Consider the following 22,038-nt stretch of genomic DNA (forward strand, 5'->3'; position numbering starts at 1 on the left):
TCCAGGGGCAAGGCCAGCCATATATGCTCACTCGGATGTTCGTGGCTTCACCTTGGCTGGTGGCAGAGAAAGCGCATCATGGCCAGCAGGGCCGCTTGCAGCAGAATCATGAGTGGACAGAGGGCACAGCCAGGGGGCCCTACTCTAGTCCAGCTCCTATTCTCTTTGTGCCAGGTGGCTTGTCTTCTCCTGCTGGCTGCTGGGGCAAAGGAAAGAACCGTTCTGATGATTGTTTTGGGGGGAGGGGATAGACTTAAATCTGTTGCCCTATTTTTATTAGATGGAGGATGTTAAATGCTAACTGCAAGTTATAGTTCTAATGGAGACATTCAGGCAGTGTGTCTTGCAAGGAAGACAGGGAAGAGGTTTGGGTATTGGGTCGCCCACTCTATTGCCTGGCAGGCTTGCTCTGATGCTGAAAGAGCAGTTCCCATGGATGTGCCCTGCCTGTCTCTGGCACTCGTTAAGAGAACTTTGGAACCGTAAATAAGAAGCCTTAACTCCCACACACTGAACTGTATATGATTTCCTGTTCATAACAGAGAGAAGTGTGACAATTGATTACCAGAGCAGTGAATGAATATTCACAGCTGATTTTTAACTTGGCCAACTTTATGTAAAACTGAACTTGCTGTAGGCAAATAAGGAGCTGGAGCTGTGGTTGGTGTTTATATAAAAAACAGTTCCGTAGATGAACTTTACTCTTGTTTAAATAGCATGCTGCAGAAAGCAGTGGATTTAAAAGCTAAATTTTGGAGCACGGGCTTAGAAACATATGCAGCTCACTAACCCAGGGCTCTTCTTCCAGGAGACAGCGATGCCACACAGGCAGCACCTTGGGGCCACACTGGGCTATTTGCTATATAATCCATACATTTTTCCCTAGTTCTTTTTTTTTTTTTTTTTGGTATTGGAATATTACATTATATTACACTAGAATTAACAAAAAAGCTTCCTTTTTGGGAAAGAGAGTGTCATCTCTTGAAAGTGGCTGCTTTGAACATTGCGTTTAGAAGGACTCTGAGGCCATGTCTGGGCTAAGAGATAAAGAGTAGAGTGACCCACTAGTGACTTTTGCTATGGGATTGGAGTGGCAGTGGGTGGTGTGAGTGCCCTCATTTGCCACTTCTGGATTAGGCTGTCTGGCATCCGATGAGATTTTGGACTTCTTGAATCATGGAGGTATCAACTGAAGCTCTTAAATCATATGCCAGGCCATGGGCTCTCATTCTGTCCCTCTCTGCCATTTAACTGGGAAGTCATGTTTACTGTTCCTGCTGTTGTCCCCAGGAAAAATTAGTTTCTTCTTTGTGAGCCGGAATATTTGTGAAGCTTAGCTCAGGATCATATTGTGAGCAGTTTTGTGTAGGGCATGGCAAGGACTCTCGACAGCCTCATTTTGCCTCAGTGTCAGCCACTGGGGGATCTGATTAGGAGAGGGGTTGGCAGGCTTGGGCATATTGGCCAACTAGGCAAGGATTTGGGGAAAATCTGCACTGAAGGTACTTCTCCCCTACTGGGCGATTATGTCAGGACACATTCATGATTCTTTATCTGGGCTTTATGTCATTTTGGTCTTTTCCATCTGAGAAGTGTAGGGCCCAGATGTTTCAGGCTTAAAGAAGCTGGAATGAGGGCAAGACAGCTTGTTGTGGGATATGAAGGGTCATCTGTCGGCAGGGTGCTGTTTAAGGGAAAGCTCAGCTGCACTGGTGGATTTAGGGGGGCAAAGGGGAAGCTTAAGGAGAGGAGCTCCTCTTTTTGACGTTTAAGGCAGCCAGAGCCTACTGTGCTGGATTTGTTTGATTCTCACAGGCTTCTTTACTGATAAAGTTGTGATCTTGTCAAATATTTCCAAAAAGCTTTAGTGTATAGACTCCTTTAAGTAGACCCTTTTGAGTGGAGATAAAAGTAAGACAATCCTGTTAGGCTAGCCAAAGAGACCCTGACTGGCAACAATCAGATGATATGTTCCCAAATATACCTACCCATGATGCCCTTCCCGCCACTGGCAATGGATTTTTTCATGTTTCCATAGGGACCTGTTGCTATGGAGTCCAGCTTGGTTCAGAGGAACTTACCAGTAAATACAGGAAAGGCCCTTTGTCTACATACTGCACCAGCAGAAATTCCAATTTTCCCACACATCTATTGGAACCCAGACTTCTGTTTTCCAGGTTTGATCATTAGTGTCTGCTGATAGTGAAGATAGGAAATCTAATAAATAATGCAGGAAACCTTTTTGCTTTACTTCGGTTGCCAATGCTTGCTATTGGGATTTTAGGATTTTATAAATTTATAAATCCTATTTAGGATTTTATAAATTGAAACTATGAATTTAAATTTAAGTTTTAAAAAACCCACTCTGAATTTAAGACAGCCTAAATCTGAACAGGTGGAAATCATATCTGTTGCCTGTTTTTTTGCTTAACCAAGGCTGACTTGAGAGTCCCGTGGGGACAAGGCCAAAAGGAAACAACGAAAAAATCCTTGTCTTATCTCTAGAAAATGAGTTGCTAAAATTGCAGTTTTTGCAGGACAGGTAGAATTTTTACTGGCCTGCCAATTTATTTAGTCCTCTTGCAGGGATAAATAAAAGCCCATAACTGAGCAGCAATTTTTATTGTACTATGGTTCAATCTTTTTAAGGCAAAGTAACTTTAAAATAATGGAAAAAAGACATTTTGATCTAAGTGACCAACCACAAAACATTGACATGACTGGGTGCTGACAGTGCTTGAATTTTTGTAGTCTGGGATAGCTGACTGCCAACCCTTTTACGGATAATCCAGTGGTAAACCTGGTGCATCCATCTGGGCCACACACAGAGATGCTAAAGGGAGGGGGAAGAGACAGAGAGAGACTGATGTACTAATAGAATCAATGCTGCACGGACACTCCTATTTCCTTCAGTTGTAGCAGTATCCCATGTTCCAGACCTATATTTTTTCTTTGACAACTAATTCTAAAAAAGATTTGAAGGAAATCAGCTAGAGCTTCAAGACAATTACCACACAGAAAAGCAGACTTCTTTATTAGGTCTCAGAGTGGGGCATCATCTCAGGGCGGGCCTCGCTGCCCAGCTGGGCACAATGGAGGGCAGAGGTGGTTGTGGCAAGTTCAGTGATATGGCAGCCAAACTAATGGAGGTTTAAGCTTAAAAACAGCTAAGTTAATTTATTATGCTTATCATGGAATTGAGGGACTTAAAGGGAAACATGCCACCTAGTTGATCTAGGGAGGAGAATAGCTTTCCAGAAACTTGGATCCTGGGCGTTAGCTGCAGTTGTCTGCACCTAGTGTGAGCTGTGGTCTGCAGAATTCTCGCCCTGCCGAATTCACCGTTGCATTATTCCATTAGTTTAGTTAATGCTGTATGCTGAATTCCCCTCTCGAAGAGTTGCATTAGCCCGTAGTAAAGGCATGCCTCAAACTCATTTGACTATGGTATTCCTTACTCCCATCTCTCTCACCTTTTCCCATAAGAACATGATGGAACTAATAATTCTCGGAATCTACTTATTTGGAAAACACTGCTTTAAGGGATTCATTTTTCTTTTTTATAAACGTATACTGAGTAATTATAAATATTCATACTTTATTTGAGACTCTTTGGATATTTAATTTCTTCTTAGAACAATTATATCTGTTGTAACAATTCAAGAAAAGGTAAGTTTTAATTGAGTCATGGGAGGATATAACAGATGCTTACTTACCTTTGCTGTGTCTTAGAGTAAGTCCCTGTTTTACTGGCCTCATTGATGGAGACGGCATCAGCTGGACCTCTCCAAATTTTGAACTGTTATCAACAGAGACATTTCATGGAAAACAGTTGTTCACCAAAAGTAAAGTCATCAATAAGTATGCATATGAAGTTGCTCTTGATGTGAAATTCAAAATAGCTATATGAATGATAGATTTGGCAGTTGATACAGGGTCAAAAGCTAAAATTAAGGAAGAAGGACAATGAAGTTTAACATGCAACCTGTCAAAGAACTTAAAAGCCCTGTATGGTGTTGTGTTCTTCTAGCACCGTCATTGCTGTTGTGTATGCAGTGCACCGATAGTCTGTGTCAGAGGCAGCACACTGGCAGGCTGGATGTGTAATCCTGTTTTGTTTGGTTCACAGTGTTTTATATTTCAAAAAATTTTAACATAAAACTTGGGACTTTCATCTTCCGTGGAAAACTCAGGCTATTGGTGACACTGGCTTGCCATTCCCATGTGGCAGTAGACAGGGCACCAAAGGAAGTTGCCTCGTCACATGAGCAGGTGTTCCTATAAAGTTTCCCAGGCCTTACCTGACTTGTGACACTTCTCTCATCTGTCCTGTGGCCCTTGAAGGCAGTTACGTTTGTATTCCTTGGTTTTTGTGGTGAAGTCTAGTAGCAAAAGCCCTGCTGCAGCTTTCTCTCAGACCCTTAATCATCCTCCTTTTGAAGAAATTCTACTGCTTAATGTAGACATTTGGCTTCAGGCTTCCAACCTGAAGTGCAGAGGTTCCGGACAAGAAAAGTCTTAGCTGCTGTTACTCATCACTGGCTCTGGGGGTGCGGACTCCATTTACTCTGAAGCAGGTGTAGGCAGGGCAAGAGCGGGAAGGGACGAGGACGCCTGAGTCCAGCAGGAGCTGTCCAAGGACCACCACAGAGGAGGGAGGAGGGGCAGGAACACTGAGTGGGAAGAGTGGTAACCCCAACTGTGACCTTCACCACACTGCTAACTCTCCCTGGGGCTGGCCTGTATTCTTATTAACATGTGATTCAGATGCACTGGATAACCAGAAGCAAAGCATCTGGAAACAAGTGTCAGTAAGATGAAATAAGCCAGACCAGGGGAAATGCCATGTGGTGGAAAGCATGCTGTGGGAAAACATATTTGTGAAAGAATTCCATGGCTACGTAGAGAGTGGTTGGACCAAGAGAAATGCCATTCTAAAAACAGAAGAGCCTGGTGTGGCACTTCCTGTACATAGAGTCATCTTGCTTTCCTGCAGACATGGACATGACAGGACCAGCAGGGAATTAAAATTTGTCCCAAATGACGTTACGTTCCTTTTGGTTTCTTCTCTAACCTGTGCTGACAATTTTGAAATCCTTCTCAAATTGAGTCAATTTGCAGTTGTATCATCAGACCGGTTGTAGGCTAAATTGTTAGGAATTTTGCTTAGGAAAACTAGAGTTTATTCCAAGTGCTTGTTAACATTTTGAAACTTTGGTCTATTAGGATCATGTTGCTTATTTTACTTAAATCTGATTCAACCTAAAGAGACTCAGTGTGAGACATGTGAAAATAGATAATGCCCATGTAAGTATGGAATTAAGCTAAAAACTCTTTCCATTTTCAAATAAATGAATAGGATTATGTGCTCCACAGATGGTATTTCAGTCCCTTGTGTGGGATCCATTGCAATAGCTTATTTCAACACAAACTGTATTTTTTTTCTGTATAAGTCATTTACTTTGTATAGAAAAAGCTTAGTGGAACATTGCATTGTGATTTTTTTGTATTAACATTTTTCCAAATAAATATTTCTTGGGAGAGGCTGAAGACAGTACCTTCTTGGACACTTGGAATGCCCAGCCACCAATGACCACAGACTCTCTTTGAAATTGCACAATATGTACAGTAATTTAGGGTTAGCTCAGATGTTTTCCCCCTATCCTCTTGTATAGGAAGAAGGTTTTATGCCTCTCTCTGAATGTTCTTCTCACACTCTAGTTTTTTTTTAGACAGCTTTATTGAAGTAAAATCAACATGCAATAAATGTACATTTTTAAATGTATAATTTGATGAGTATTGACATATTATGCAACCTTGAAACCCTCACCTCAGTCGTGATAGTGAATGTACTCAGCACATACTAGTGTTTCCTCATACCCCTTTGTAATTTCGCCCATCTACTTCTCTCTGTCTGCCTCTTTCCCAGGCACCATTGATCTGCTCTCTGTCACTGAGATCACTTTGCACTTTCTAGAGCTTTGTATCGGTATAATCATACAGTGTGTTCTCTTTTATGTTTGGCTCCTTTCACTCAGCATAATAATCATTTGAGATTCATTCCTATCGTCCTGTGCACCATTAGTTCATTCCTTTCTATTGCTGAGTTGTTTTCTAATGTGTGAATATAACACAATTTATCCTTTCATGTACTTGTCACATGTGGATTACTTTCAGGTTTTGACAACTACAAATATAGCTGCTCTGAAAACTTAGGTACAAGTCTGTCTGTGGACATATTCTTTCATTTCTCTTGGGTACTACCCGCCATGGGATGACTGAATCATTTGGTAATTGTACACGAGTCTTCAGAGCTGCTTTATTTGTAACAGCCAAAAACTGGAAACAAGCAAATGTCTATAAACTTTTTAAGAAACTGCCAAACTTGACAATGGGCTGTTCATTTTACATTCTCATTCGCAATGTATAATAGTTTCAGTTCTTCCATATCCTTGCCAACACTCAATATAGTCAGTGTTTTTAATTTCAGTCATTCAAATAGATGTTCAGTAGTATCCTATTGTGGTTTTAATTTGTGTTGTTCTAGTGACTAATGATGTTGAGCATCTTTCCATGGGATTATTTGCCATTAGTATATCTTCTTTGGTGAAGTGTCCAAATCCTTTGCCCTCACTTATTTATTTATTTGTTGTAGAACTGTTTCTTTCTTATTAAGTGTTATTTATAAAGTATTCTGGATGCAAGTTCTTTATCAGATATAGTTTTAAAAAAATATTTCTTCCAGTCTGTGACTTATTAATATCTTTTCATTCTCTTATTAGTACTTTTGAAGAACAGTTTTTAATTTTGAAAAGCAAATTTATTAATCTGTTCTTTTGCAGAGTGTGTTTTTAGTGCTGTATCTAAGAATTCTTTGTCCAACTCAAGTTCACAAAGATTTTCTGCTATGTTTTTATCCTAGAGGTTTTATAGTTTTAGGTTTTGCATTTAGATATGATTCATTTTGAGTTAATTTTTGTATGTATTGTGAGATTATATATCCTAGTTTCCTTATTTGCATATGGATATCCAGTTTTTCTAGCAGTGTTGAAAAGACTGTTTTTTCTTCACTAAATTGCCTTTGTGCCTTTGTCAAAAGGCAGTTGTTTGTTATTGTTTAGACTTATTTCTGGATTCTCTATTCCATTCCCTTGATCTATTTGTGTATATTTATAACAAAACCACACTGTCTTGATATAATTGTAGTTTTGTAATAAATCTTTAAATCAGGTAATATTAGTCTTCCAATTTTATTTCTCTTTTTCAAGTTGTTCCAGCAATTTTAGTCATTTTGCATTTCCATAAGTTCAGCTTGTCAAGTTCTACATAAATGCTTCTGGAATTTTGATTGCTATTACATTGAATCTATAGATCTATTTGGGGGAGAACTGATGTCTTATTAATAATAAGTCATTTGATGCATAAGAAGGTAGATCTTACTATTTAAGATAATATTCTGTTGTTGAGTAGAGTGTTCTATAAATGTCAAATAGGCCAAGTTGGTTGATAGTTTTGTTCGATTCTCCTTTAATTTCTCTCAGCAATATTGTTAGTTTTTAGTATACTGGTCTTTCACATCTTTGGTCAGATGTATCCTTATTTTTTGATGCTATTATGAGTGGCTATTCAATTTCTGATATTTGTTGCTAATACATAGAAATATAATTAAATTTTTGTATACTGATTTTTATTTGTAACCTTGTTAAACACTCTTATTTTTTAGTAGCTTTTTTGTAGAGTCCATCAGATTTTCTACATAAATACAAAATAGTCTAAATCAAGGCAATTTTACTTCTTTCTTCCTGTCTGGATAACCTTTATTTCTTTTTCTTCCCTTATTATACTCACCATAATTCTCATTATAATATGGAACAGAGATTATAAAAGCAGGAATCCTTTTCTTTTTCCTAATCTTAGGTAGGAAAGGATTCATTCTTTTACCATTAAATATAATTTAGTAGTAGGGTTTCATATTTACCCTTTATCAGGTTGAAGAAACTCCTTTTTGTTCCTAGTTTTCAGAGATTTTTCACCAGGATTGGATATTGGATTTTGCTAAATGCTTTTTTTGGGCATCTTTTGAAATAATCGCACACATGCACACATAAAAGTTTTTTAATACAACAAATTATGTTGGTTGATTTTTGAATGTTAAATCAACCTTGTATTCTTACATTCCAGGAACAAACCCCACCCCATTATGAAGTTTAATACTTTTTATATATTGTTGTATTTAATTCACTAAAGTTTGTTTAGAATCTTTACATCTATATCAATCACAGATATTTGAAAGTTTTTTTTTCTGCTAATGTCTTTGTCTGGTTTTAGTATCAGAGTAATTTTGGCCTTATAGAATAAGTTCAGAAGTAGTTTCCCCTTAAATTTCCTGGAAGAATTTTTGTAGAATTGGTGTTATTTCTTCTTTTAGTATTTGATAGAACTCACCATTGAAGCCATCTGGAACTGGAATTTTCTTTATGGTAAGGCTGTTAACTACAATTTAATTGCTTTAAAATATATATGTCCATTCAGGTTATTTATTTCTACTTAAGTAAGCTTTGGTAGTTTCTCTATTTTATCTAGGTTATCAAATTTATTGGTATAAAGTTGTTAATAACATTTCCTTATTTTTAAAAAATATCTACAGATTCTCTAATAATATCACCTCCCTCATTTCTTATACTGGTATTTAGTCTCTATTTTTTTTCCTGGTAAGTACAGCTGGAAATTTACCCATTTTACTGATCTTCTCAAGAAACCAGTTTTATTTTCATTGATTTTCTCTTTTGGTTTTCTGTTTTTTATTTCATGGATTTCTGCCGTGAATTTTATTATTTTCCCTTTTTCTCCTTCCTTGGGATTTAATTTACTCTTCATTTGCCAGTTTCTTAAGGTGGAAAATGAGATAATTTGTTTGAGACATTTTTTCTTTCATAACATAGGCATTTAATGCTATAAAATTTCCCCTACGTACTGCTTTAGCAGCATTTCACAAATGTTGACATGTTGTGATTTCATTTTAATTTACTTCAAAATACTTTCTAATTAATTTGCCTTTTGATTTATTCATTGATTTATGAGTTATTTAAAAGGTTGTTAGGTTCCACATATTTGGGAGCACTTTCCACATATTTTGCTGTACTTGATTTCTAACTAAATTTCATTGTGCTCAGTAAACATAGCTTGTATGCGTTGAATCTTCTAACATTTGCTGAGACTTGTTTTATTTCTTGGAATATGATCTAACTTGGTGAATGTTCAATGTGTACTTAAAAAGGAAATTTATTCTGCTGTTATTTGGTGGCATGTACATAAATGTCAATTAGGTTCAAATCTGTTTAAATCTATATCTGTTCTGATTTTCTATCTAATTGTTCTTTCAATTATTGAGACTGGTTATTCAGAACTCCCACTTTAATTGTATCTATTTCTCTTTGAAGTTTTTGAAACTCTGTTGTTAGATGCATAAATGTTTTTTAGTATTATCTCATTTTTGTGAATTGAATACTTTATCATTACAAAGTGACCTTTCTTATTTCTAATAATAGTCTTTGCTGTGAAATCTTCTTTGTTTGATATTAATATAGCTACTTCAGCTGTCTTTTGATTAGTGTTAGCATGATATGTCTTATTACGTACTTTTAACATAGTTGTGTTTTTACATTTAGAGTGTATTTCTTGTAACAGCATATAGTTGGTTCTTGCTTTATAAAAAATCCAATCTGAAAATCTGTCTTTTAATTGAGATATTTAGACTATTTACATTTAATGTAATTACTGATATAATTAGGCTTACTTTCTGCTTATCCCATCTTCTCTTTGTTCCCATTTTTCTCTTTTCTATCTTCTTTTAGATTGAATATGTTTTATGATTCTATTTCATCATCTTTGCTTATTATTGATAATTCTTAGTTTTGTTGTTTTGTAGTTGTTTTAGAATTAATAGTTTCCATATTTAACTCTTCTCATATTGTAATTTGAGGCAAAATGGTAATTCAGGGAGAGAATGAGATCTGTATTTCATGGCAGGATTTTTAATTCCATTTATATCTTTTGGCCATCTCATTTGGACTTAGGTTGTGACATTTTTACTTCAAACATATGGTAGAAATTCTGAATTCGTATATCTCCTCTTTATATATATATATATATATATATATATATGGGCCTTCAGTTTATTCTGCTACTATGGATGTTTATTTAATTTAATAATTGACTCACCTATAAGATTTCCCAAAAGAGCAGTTAGGAATTAGTTAGGAATCATGTTTTGCTGTAAGAAATAGAGATCTGAAATATATGCATAATAGAGGTCCTTGTGTAAAATAAGTCTGTAAGTGGGTGGTTTGTGGAATTCATTTATACATGCAAAGAATTCGGAGTTAAGGGTTTCATGATTCTCTTGGCCCTTCCCTCAGAGTTACCAGGTGTTTTTTGCAGATTTAGTCATTTGTCCACACACCAGGAAGCAGGAAGGAGGATGAGAGTTACAGCCAGAGTGTGAGCACTCTGTCCTGCTTGCATCCCATCCTCAAAGTTGTATGACCTACTGCTTAAGGTCTGGGGCTCTTACCCCCAAGCCACCAGTGGTCCTCGTCCATGGCATACTGGATGACTGATGAGTCATGGAGAGAGTAGGGGAACACTAGGAGTCTATAAGTTTGCGTTTAGTAAATATAATGAAAAAAACTCCATATCTAAAATCCCTTTCCCTCTATTCCTGATAGGGCCTTCATGTCTCTTAGGAGCAAGTACTACCCAAGCAGTATGTTATGTAACTGTGGTGATCGGATGCAAGGAGGAAGGAGCATGAGGCAGTTTTGTTGGCCACTCTGCCCTGCAACTTTATTACAAAGGTGTCTCCTTTCTCAGTTCAGATGTCCTGTCTTTGATGAGATCCTCCTTGATCTCACCTTGCTTGGAATTAATTGCTCCCTTTCCTCAGCTTCTGCAGTATTTTTATGATATCATTACTGAGATATATAATTCACACACCACACAATTCAGCCATTTGAAGTGTAAAATTAAATGGTATTTAGTATATTTTCAGAATTGTACAACTGTTTCACAATTTTTGAACATTTTCATCATCCCCCCCAAAAAAACTCTGCGCCCTGTATCTATCACACATTTACTTGTAGTCCCTCCCAGCCTTAGACAACCAACTAATATCCTGCCTGTCTATATGGAGTTGCTTATTTGGACATTTTGCATAAATGAAATCATTCAATATGCTCTCGGTATTTTGCTCAAGCCTCTGTTATTACCCCTGCATTCTGCTCTGTGTTTACTGAGTTTGATGGACCTCCAACTGGTTTCCTCTGCAGACTGAGAGTTCCTAGTCTACCATCTTTTTATCCACAGTAGTGTCTAGCAATGCACTCAGTACTTCAGTAAATACTAAATTCAAAGAAACAAGAATTCCCTTTCTTTTTCATAAACAAGCATAATAGGGTAGGCTGCAATGTAATGTTTGGAAATATGAAACAAAATTATTGCTGTCTGCACTGAACCTTATCATAGCAATTAGATTTTGTAAATAGTTTGCATATAATTAACCTCAGGCAAAAGTGTGGGAAGCATAAAGTTTATCTTGGAGGTCAACTCTTGTTTACTTTCTCCCTCTTTCTCCTGTGACTCTTCTGACTGCTGGCCATCCAGTACCCGCACCCTAGTATCTGACCCCACACACCCTCTGCCATCCTTCACACTCATCCCGTCACCCCACTCTCATGCTGACTCACCATGAGTTTGGGTCCACTGGGAGTCAGAACCAGGGTTTCATCCTGCTTCTGCCTTTAACAACATCTACAAATACTGGGGAAATTACTCCATTTTCCTGGTCTGTTTCCCTGTGAATGATTTTCTGTGAGTGTACCTTTTTAACTCAAAGTCTATGTTTCTCTGTAGCAACTTACAGAATAAATGAGAGAAAACAAGATCTGTGACTTGGCTCCTTATTCATAACATCAGAATTAAAGGAACTTCTGAGGAAAGATGGATTAGCTGGAAGGTTTGTGTTTCTATTGGACAGTTATTTTTAAGAGATACTTTGATCCTGGAAACGTTTTCCAAGTGAATTTAAGTGAATTTATTATATCGTTTAGGACAATGGTAAGCATTGCCTTTGGAGATCAAATTGGTTTATAAAGGAGTCTTTGGTCTGCCTACTCTACCTTTTACTTTTTTGCCATCTCTCAGTGAAAATGCAAAGGCAAACATATGTGGCAGAAGAGAAAACTGTTGGGTATAATGGCTCTCGGTATTAAAGCCAAGTATTTACAAGTGAAAGGAATGAGGTCCATGTCATTGCTAATGGGATTTAAATGGATTTAGGAACTAAGGCTGAAATAGGAGCCTAATTAGAGAAGATTCGAGGGTCGTCATGTCAGTCCTCACCTGTCGACCAGGCAGACAGCCTGTCCACAGCTTTCACTTCAAAGACATGGCCTGTTCTTCACATCAGTGTCTCTTCCCTCCCAATTCTTGAGGGAAAAAGATGCCTTGGCCGCCCCTTGCAGCTTGATATGTCTGAAACATGGGTTGAGATTCAGCTTATATTTGGCCTCTAAAAATTTAAGCTACTAAAAACTCAGAATATGATATTGAGTGATTTTTTTAAAGATGGGTGGGAAAAAGAAATCATATTGGATAGATTGTTTTTGTCAGGCTTATTCTAGTTTGAATTGCCCTTCTAAAAATAAGAAGAAAGGACATGGACAGGAATGGGAGAGCCACACTTATGATATAATGGGTCCTTTGCACCTATCCTTGAGATCTAAGATTTTGTACATTTGCTAAGGTGGACCTCTCTTCCCCTGCTTTTCTAGTTCACTTTATATAGTGAACTAGAAAATACATGAAATTTCTAGTTTCTATAATACATGAAAAATTCATGTATTTAACCTACCTTGGTTTCTCACGTGGAATATGTTAGTCATGGAAACTCAGAACCTGGAGGGGGGACATCTGGAGCTGCAGGAGGAAGAGGAGGCTGAGGCAGTGATGGAGCTCAGCTGATCTCCTGGGGGTGCTGGGGGGGGGTGTCACTGCATTTGCTAGAGCTAGTGTTTCCGCAGCTTGGTGAGTTGGGACATCAGGGAGCAGAGTGTCCTATGTCTTACTCTGTTCTCCTCTGCTACTTCTCTTTGCTCCTGCCCTTCTTGAGGGTACCTGGTGAGGGTTGTTGCTAGATGTGGGGGGTCCAGAGACAGTGGGAAAGACCATGGACCAGCGATGGCACTCATGTGACAGTCTACTGCCGTGTGAAAATGCTGCACCATGGAAGTAGAATTTTGTGTTTGTTCCTTTTAGACTCCATCCCAACAATATTTCTCATCATTTAGATCATTCTTCGACTTCAGGCTTCAGTACTCACAGGTGATTCCATTGGCTTTAGCTTTAATTAAGAATAAAGAAGTCATTAGGAAAGCAGATTCCACCTTCAGGCAAATTTGTTTTCTGCTAATGACCTAGCCACATTTTGTTTCAGACTTTGGCCAAATGTTAGCTCCAGGATTTTGTAAAAATAATTCACATTTTAAAATTTGCCATCATGGGATTTTTTTTCCAACTATTATAATTGATTGTACTTAGTAGAATTCATTTCTTAAAACACAAAGTTTGCGCTATCAGGAATGAAATCTCCAGCAATCTCAAAGCATTTGGAAGCAGGTCTCCTTTGATTCTGCACATAGGAATTTGCTTATTATCTTTTTTTTTTAATTAACAAAACAAGAATAACAAAAAGACAGTGGATTGAGATTTCAGCATATGCAGTTCAGATTCTTTAACCTCTGGAACATATGGTTAATTTATCACGCATTCATTTATCCATGATCATAAGTGTTATCTCTTTATTTATTTATTTATTTATTTTTTACTTTAGCATAATATGGGGGTACAAATGTTAAGGTTACATACATTGCTCTTGCCTTCCCTCCCACCTTGAGTCAGAGCTTCAAGCGTGTCCATCCCCCTGACAATGCACATTGCACTTATAATGTATATATATACCCTTCCCCTCCTCCCCCTCCCCCTTTATCGATGACACCCGATAAGTGTTATCTCAGTACTGGAGGAAAGCTGGAAAGGTGCTAGGCCTGCTGGCTCACACTTACCTTTCTTACTTGTTGATTCAATTGCTACAGTGGAAATCATTTGGGGTCACACTGGGGTTAACCAGATTTTAATCTGCACTCTCTATGGTAATCATGCATGTGAAAGGAGTGGTTTGTGGGGAGAGAAAGAAGATGAGTGGCAAAAGTCAAAAGGAAGAGGAGGAGTGAAAAAATGAAAGATTAGAAAAGAAAGAGAAAACAGCAAATTGACGCCTGCCCATAGACGACCCCAAGCATCTTCCTCTCATAGCCAGCCCCTTCCCAGACAGATGGGAAGCCCCAGATTGCTCTGATGGAATCCAGCTTCCTTGGATCCCAGAAGTTTTCAGATTCTCAAATGGTGGCATTAATTGTTTTGTTAAATGAACTCTTATATGGACGTCCAAGATATAAAAACAAACAAAATAATCTTTTATTAATGTAAATTTACCATATAAATTAACATTTATAACATTTCTTTAGTGTAAAATTAATTGGTGAGGACTACATTATTAAATAAACACAAAAATGCGGAATTCGAGGATATGGGGGATACTTCCTTTCGTTACTTCTTTTTACCACATCCAATTTCTGTGTTTTGTTTTAAATGTATAGGATTAAGGAAATATTGTTCACATTAAAGGCAAATAGTATTTAATTTGTGAAACTTCTAGGGATATGCAAACAATATTTTCAATAGCTTTAACATCTTGAAGGAGGAGGAATTGGTAAATTAGGCTGATCACTAATAATAGTTACAAATATAGGTATCATTGGTGCAAAGTGAGACAAAGCCCTTTCATGCTAACATGCTTACAGTGGGTGCCAGTACTCTGTCTAAGGTGAGAGAGTGCTGTGTTCACATGCTGTCGTGTAACACAGTGTGGTAAGTGCTCAGCACTGAGACCCAAGATTTCTGTGGCATTTAACTGAACTTTGCACACTTGAGTGTGGTAGCTTGCTGGCTTTAGGTAGGTGCATACCTAAATTTTAAATCAAGAACAGAACAGAACTGTGGCCTTACAAATGAATGACATCTGCAAATTCAGACAGATGCGTGGAGATGGAAGGAGAACCGATGGGGTCAGCACATATGGAATTGAGTCAGCAGCAAAAGTCAACATAGTATAGGGTCAGTGTGTTTATATGTAATAGGCAGGTTCTGATTTTAATTACAATTAAATACATAATTGTCTGAGTCATATATTCTGAGGTTGCTAAGCACTTCCCCGGAACTCTAGTGTCAGAAAACTCTACCCTGGGCGAGGGTCCCATTATCCCCAGGCCTAGTATCCCTCATCAGATCTCCTGGTGCTAAAGAATTATTCTGGTGACAGCAAGACAGCTTATATTTCCTGAAATGTGTGGTCACTTTATTTCATTGTGGTGTCCTTTACCTGATGATTTATTGTGACAAATGTATATTTTTCTTTAGATTATTCTTAGCTAATTCTGAGAATAAAACTCCAATACCTTAATTTGATTTTCACGATCTTTCTCTACTTTTCCAAAGCTAATGCCCAAAACACTGCACCCCAATAGAACTTCTCATTTTCTCATTTCCCATTGTTTTTCTTCTTTCCACTTGCTTTTGCTTTTTCTTCATCAAAAATGCTTTTCCCTTGTATCTCTTCGTGTGTAGATCTTCATGATCGAGACCTTAGAAGTGATCATCATTTTTGGTTTAGCAATATATATATATGTGTGTATATATATATATATATATGTGTGTGTGTATATATATATGTGTGTACACACACACTGTATATGTGGATACACACAAAAACACACAATAGTGTATAAACCATATAAATGATTATTTAATGACATGGAAATATTCTCATTATGTTAAGTGGAAAAGCAAATTGAAAGATACAGTTCTGTTTCTTTTCTGAGTAGAAAGATATATAGGAAAAAAATTCCTGAATGTTCTACAACCACAAAATGTTACTATTATAGTTTGTGGAACTGGAGGTGAGGTTTATTTTACTTATTGATATCTTGTTTGGACAGTAAACCTGTTTTACTTTTGTAATAAGTTGTACATTAATAAACTGCATCTCTAAAGTACAGTGTACTTTATACCACCCTTAAATAACATTTTAGAATATCTGAACCCAAAACTCTTCCAAGTTGTTTTCACAATTACTCATATATCCAAGTATTTTAAAGAATGTTTAACCCATGTAGGTGGCACTAAGGTTGACAGTAATGCAAAGGTTCCACACAGCATATGAGGTCTGTTTCTGTTAGCCATCTGGATCATGCTTTTGGAAATCATCAAGCTATCTGTTCACTCATGTCTGCAATGATGCCCCTTGCCTCCAAGGCGGCACACCTAAGATTTTCACTAAGGAAAGAGGAATTGAGATTTAGTGTTTTCCAAAGACCTAGGTGACATTTTTAAATATCCTCCTCAACAGGAAAAGAGCATGCAATTCTGCTGTGTCGTGGTTGTGAATAACATGTCCACAGAGGAACGTGACTGCTGTTTCTGGTGAATGTATTATGTAAAGGGAAGTGCGTCTCTGTCCATCCTGTCATTCAGGATGATCTTTCAAGTCAAGGAGTCCTGATCTTGCTTTGTGGTTTGTTTCTCCACATGTGCTCCTTCCAAAACAAAGAGGGTATATTTGGTACTCATTGATACTTTTTTTAAAAAAGGGAATTAGGCAATTTTCCTTGAAACTTCCTTCCTAATTCAGCATGAAGTAGAATAAAATAGTAGAAATGATGGAATTTATTTAGAGATACCGCAATAAGAAGGGGAATTGTTTGGTAATGCGGCAGAATGTTAGAGGGCTGAGGAATGGATTGAAGAAAATTATCAAGCATGCATGTTGTTTTTAAGTGATACTTGAGACTGGGATGTGCAACAGCTGTGTTGTTGGTTGTTTTTTTTCCTGTGCCAACTTTCTTTATTTGATTGATTTTCTCTCTGACAGCCCACTGTGCTGATAAATGTGTCCATGGTCGCTGTGTTGCTCCAAACACCTGTCAGTGTGAGCCTGGCTGGGGAGGAACCAACTGCTCCAGTGGTAAGTTTCCACCTGTTGTTGTCTGTCTTGGGATGTTTTTGCTATATGGGCCCCTTGTTTGCAGATGACCCTGAACTGAGCTTTTCCTCTTCAACCCTACTCAGAGCAGGGTACAGATTCCAAATCATTTGTACTGTTCTTCTTAAATCTGTATGTGTGTTATGTACAGAACTGTTGTTAATTGGGTATAAAGAGAAGTACTTGGAATGAGATTTCAACAATCTGAGGCTCATACTTCTGTCAATGTGATTGCATTTTCCAGAGTAGTGTCCACAATATAGATTCCTTACTTCAGCAAGGCAGTTGTGGTAACATAGCTATTGTACTTTACCTTCTGTGTTTACCTAATGATTTCTCTAAAATGCTTTCTTGGTGATTGAATTTTACCACCTGTTGGTTTTAACTTAGAAATAAAATTGGTATTTTGATGCTAATATAACTATTAATATTTGTCTCTGCATTCTGAGATGCAAATATTGAAGACTTGCTAAGATAACTTTTGGGGGAAATATTTGTAATAAATGAAAATTCCTGAGCATTTTGGTGCTATGGTTTGGTACAAATCATAACATAGTATGTAATTTGTCCCCATTATGTTAGAATTATAAAATCTAAAATGATGATATTTTTAACTATAAGCAGGCTGCACCAAAAATCCTGTATTCGTTATTTTGAAGATTAAATGATGGAATGTCATGTAATACAATTGCTTTTCTAAATTTCACAGTTAAAACCTAAATCTTCTGCTTAACTTGTTGCTGCATATGTAATTGGGTCCACTTCCTGTTCCATTATGCTTCTTTTTTTGCCTTGAGAAACATGATAAAGAATTGAAGTGCAACTAAATTGTAAAGCACAAAATATTACATTTTGAAAAAGGAAATAATAGTTTTTAAAAATTAGCAAGTTCTCATGACAGCACAAATTTGTCTTCACTACCAAATAATTTTTTGAAGCTGGTCTGAAAGGACTTCAAGCTGTTTTATAAGCAAGTTTTATGAATTTTTACTTGCTTACTTTGGAATTGGGGAGATTACTCTTTATCTTGTTAGGACTGCTTGTCTCGGACTTGTGATCGCTTGGCTTTTCCTGAAGCAACATGTCCAGGGGAAGCCCGGACTGTGCACAGAGGGCTTGGTGTGAAAGAGCCTTGTTATTGTACCTTAAACCCGGAGAGAGAGAGAGAGAGAGAGAGAGAGAGAGAGAGAGAGAGAGTGTGTGTGTGTGTGTTTGTGTGTGTGTGTGTGTGTCTTTCTGCCCCTAACAGGCTTCTCAATTCCAGTGGATAACTGTCTTGCAGGGTTTTGGTTTGCTTCTGTTGGAGATCAGGAGGACAGTGGGCATTTTGTTCACACGCCATTGAGGCAAAATGTTTGGGATATGGGATTTGGCTCATGTCCATTTTTCTGGCCAATTGACCTCAAATGCAATGTTGCTTTCATTAACTTTTCCAGCTTAAAAATAAGTTGTGCCTAGATTTTTTGAAGAAAAATAACATTATTATAAACTAGTGGAAAGGGATGAGTGGGTGTATTCTTCATTTGGAAAATGAGGTTTGTTACTAATTCCAGGGCAAGGAAGCTATAGAATAATTTTAGTCGTATCCATACTTTGTCTCCTAAGAACTGCAGCCTACCTCAAGCTAAGGGATCAGACTGAAGAGTGTTTGTGTAAGCAAAACAAATGCCCACGTGGGTTTCAGACTCTCTAGAACTGATTTAGGCCTTCTAGAAAATAAACTGTTGCTTTATTTTGGAGTTTACTGACTTTTGAATGAAGACCCTAGGGTTTTGAGAACATATATTCTTCTAATATTGAAAGATAATATTGAGGCAACTTTTAGTTTGTTCTCTACAACTCATGTTTTAGATTTATAGTGAATAAAAACATAAATAAACTTGAACAGATGTGTGAAGTCTTTAAAGATGTTCACAGAAAAACATTTCTGATACCTTTTGTTAGGCGCATAAAAAATGGTTTCTAAGCTGTGTCTTGCTACCTGGGTTTTGTCTGTGGCAGTTACCCTAATATCAGGAATGAATAATTTTGTTTACTGTTGGCCAGATGATTCTGGAAACAAAAAGTATGCTCTAGTAATCTACTATGTATCAGAGTTAAAATGGACTAATTTCCAAGGACTCTGTTTCTGTTTAACCTCCTCTCCGGTTATTGTTATATATAAATTTGATGATGTATGTTAAAACCATAAAGTGATTGCTTTGATAATTAGACTGGCTCCTTATATCAGTCAGGGGCCAATCAGGGTACAGAAACCACAGTAATATTTTTTTGAATAATGCTATTATTTGGGAACAATTTTAAATTTACAGAAAAGTTGCAAAGATACTACAGAGTTTTCTCATATAGCCACACCCATTTCCCCCATTGTTAACCTCTTAAATCACCCTCAGTTTGTCAAATCTGAGAAACTGACATTAATATGCCACTATTAAATAAACTACAAATAAATGTTATTTGGATTTCATCACTTTTTCCATTAATGTCCTCTTTCTGTTCCAGATTTCAGTCCAGAGCACCACACTGCATGTCACTGTCAAGTCTCCCCAGCCTCTTCTGGCCTATAACAGTCTCTTAGACGTCCCTTATTCTCATGACCTTGGCAATGTAGGGAAGGACTGGCAAGGTATCTTGCAGAATGTCCTCCAATTTGTGTTTGTCTGTTTTTCTTATGATTGGACTCAGGTTATGAGCTTTGAAAGGAAAACCACAGAGTTGAAGTGCCCTTCTCATCACACCATAGCATGAGATTCCCATGACGTCACTGGTGCTGCCGTCACTTTAACCTTCATCACTTGGTTGAGGTAGTGTTTGCCAGATTTCTCCACATGAAGTTACTATTTCCCCCTTCCCTACTCTATTCTTTGGAACCAAGTCACTATGTCCAGCTCACCCTCATGGGTGAAGGGCAGGAAGTGAGCTAGCTCCGTATCTTTGAAGGAGGAATATCTGCTTATATTATTTGTAATTCTTCTGTAAGGAAGATGTATTGCTTCTCCATTTACTCAATCATTTATTTATATCAGTGTGGACTCATGTATATTTCATATTTTGGATTAAAAACCAATATTACATAATTTATTTTATTACTCAGATTGTTCCAGCTTTGACCCCTGTATCATTTTGATGTGGCTCATCTTTTTTTATTTTGAGCACTTCCTTACTTTCTGATACTATAAGATACTCCAGGCTCATCTTGTATTTTTACTGCCCCAGCCCTAGAATGAGCCATTTCTCAAGGAAGCCTTGGTTCCGTTTTTTGGGGAGTGATATTTAGAAACTAAGATCTGCGTGCTGGGGGTGCTCATTGTTACTGGGAAGGTTACTGGGAATTGTTACTGCCCAGTTACTTGAAAGGAGAAATTTAATATAAAGAATTATTAATTAACCATGGCAGGAGATTGGAGCAATGAGGGATTGGCTAGTAAGTGGACAGAACTCTAAAGAATATAGGAGAAGCAGAGATAAGAGGCAGCCACTACCCCTAGAGCTGAGATGGAAGCCCAAAGAGGAAGTCCCACTAGGCGTGTGACCCAGACCTGCTGGAGAGGGCACAGCCACAGCTCACTGAATGGCAGAGAAGCTACATGGTGCTGCTCTAGCAGAACTTGCTGGAAATCTGCCCTCTGGAACTTGCTAGAAATCTGCCGTGTAGGACGCTTGAGAAAGCTCTTCATGGAAAAGTGTCTCACCAGAAGCACTCTGCTACAAAAAAGGGGAAGTTGTTGGCTGATGGGTGCTGCTGGCCACAGTGTACTCTGGGAGCTGCATGCTAGAGAAGCTGTTCATGCTACAGGAGCTTGCTGGAGACGCCACTTGTGCTGTAGAAACAGGGTGCTGGAAAGGCTGTCTGTGCTACAGGAGGAGCCTGGTGCTAGAGGAGCCATTGGCACTGTGCTTACACTGAAGGGGCTGGGTGCCGCAGCTGCCCGTGCACTGCAGGAATCAGTTGAGCTGGCTCCCACCTGGAACTAGGATGGACAGTTCCTTCCTTCTGCAGTGTCTCTCTAGCGCCCTCTACTAAACATGCTTAACCTTCAGCCAGCTAAGAAGGAAAAATTTTTAAAGGGATTTTTGTAGAGCAGACAAATTAATTAAATTAATAAATTAAGAGCTGAAAGGCAATAAATTGATAACTGTTGCAGTCCACCCATTTGATTACTCAGCTTTTATATGCACCCTTCTACATACATTTACATTCCTATCTGTCAACAAAACAACCCTGTATTTACACCTAATATGATACAGCAATTCATCATACGAGTAAAGACATTCCCATGAAGAGATGCAATTCCCAATAGTCATTGCATCCACTGATGACTATATCAGTTTTTTATAACTCACTGTTCTACAAACTATTCTGTTCCCTAGATACTAAAGTTAACTTGCAACAACTTGTATATAAAATAAAATAAAAATGGGAAAAAAGAAGAGAAAAGAAAATAGCAAATAAAAATAAGCACATACATATAACAAGCAAATAGAAAATATTAAAAGCTACTACAGGCTTCTTTTTTGTAATTGGCCACAGGGCTGTCATTGATATCTATGGCTTCCTTCTTTCATTCTCTATTTCATATTTCTGCCATCCTCAACCTGAACCTCAGTTGCTTAAGGTTCTGTACCTGATAGAGTGGCTCAAACCTTCATTCCTGAAGAGTCTGAGTTCCCACATGTCCTGCCTTTTTTTGGTTGTTGACATTTCCTGTGAACCTTTACTACTGGGCACGGAAGTATGACAAGGTACTCCACAGAATCCCTGTGTACCAGATTGGTTCTCCTTTTCCCCGTGTGCAGAGCAACACAGTTTCCCCTGTGTGAATCAGGATCAATCAGTCTAGCCACAAGAGTAACTTCTTTTACTGATATTAGGAGTCTAAAAT

At 37.7% G+C, this 22,038-nt stretch overlaps 1 protein-coding gene across 4 annotated transcripts in view; it reads left to right on the plus strand.

Annotated features, from left to right (window-relative positions):
* The window catches only part of MEGF10 (multiple EGF like domains 10), a 177,128-nt gene that overhangs the window by 64,911 nt on the left and 90,179 nt on the right, over window positions 1-22,038 (plus strand). For all 4 annotated transcript variants that reach the window (XM_020290109.2, XM_020290107.2, XM_020290110.2 and 1 more), the window contains one exon: window positions 17,045-17,137. In XM_020290109.2, the coding sequence (XP_020145698.2) occupies window positions 17,045-17,137 (93 nt within the window). The remainder of the gene's footprint in view (window positions 1-17,044; window positions 17,138-22,038) is intronic.

The sequence above is a fragment of the Microcebus murinus genome, chromosome 11 (assembly GCF_040939455.1).
Source record: "Microcebus murinus isolate Inina chromosome 11, M.murinus_Inina_mat1.0, whole genome shotgun sequence".
NCBI lineage: Eukaryota > Metazoa > Chordata > Mammalia > Primates > Cheirogaleidae > Microcebus > Microcebus murinus.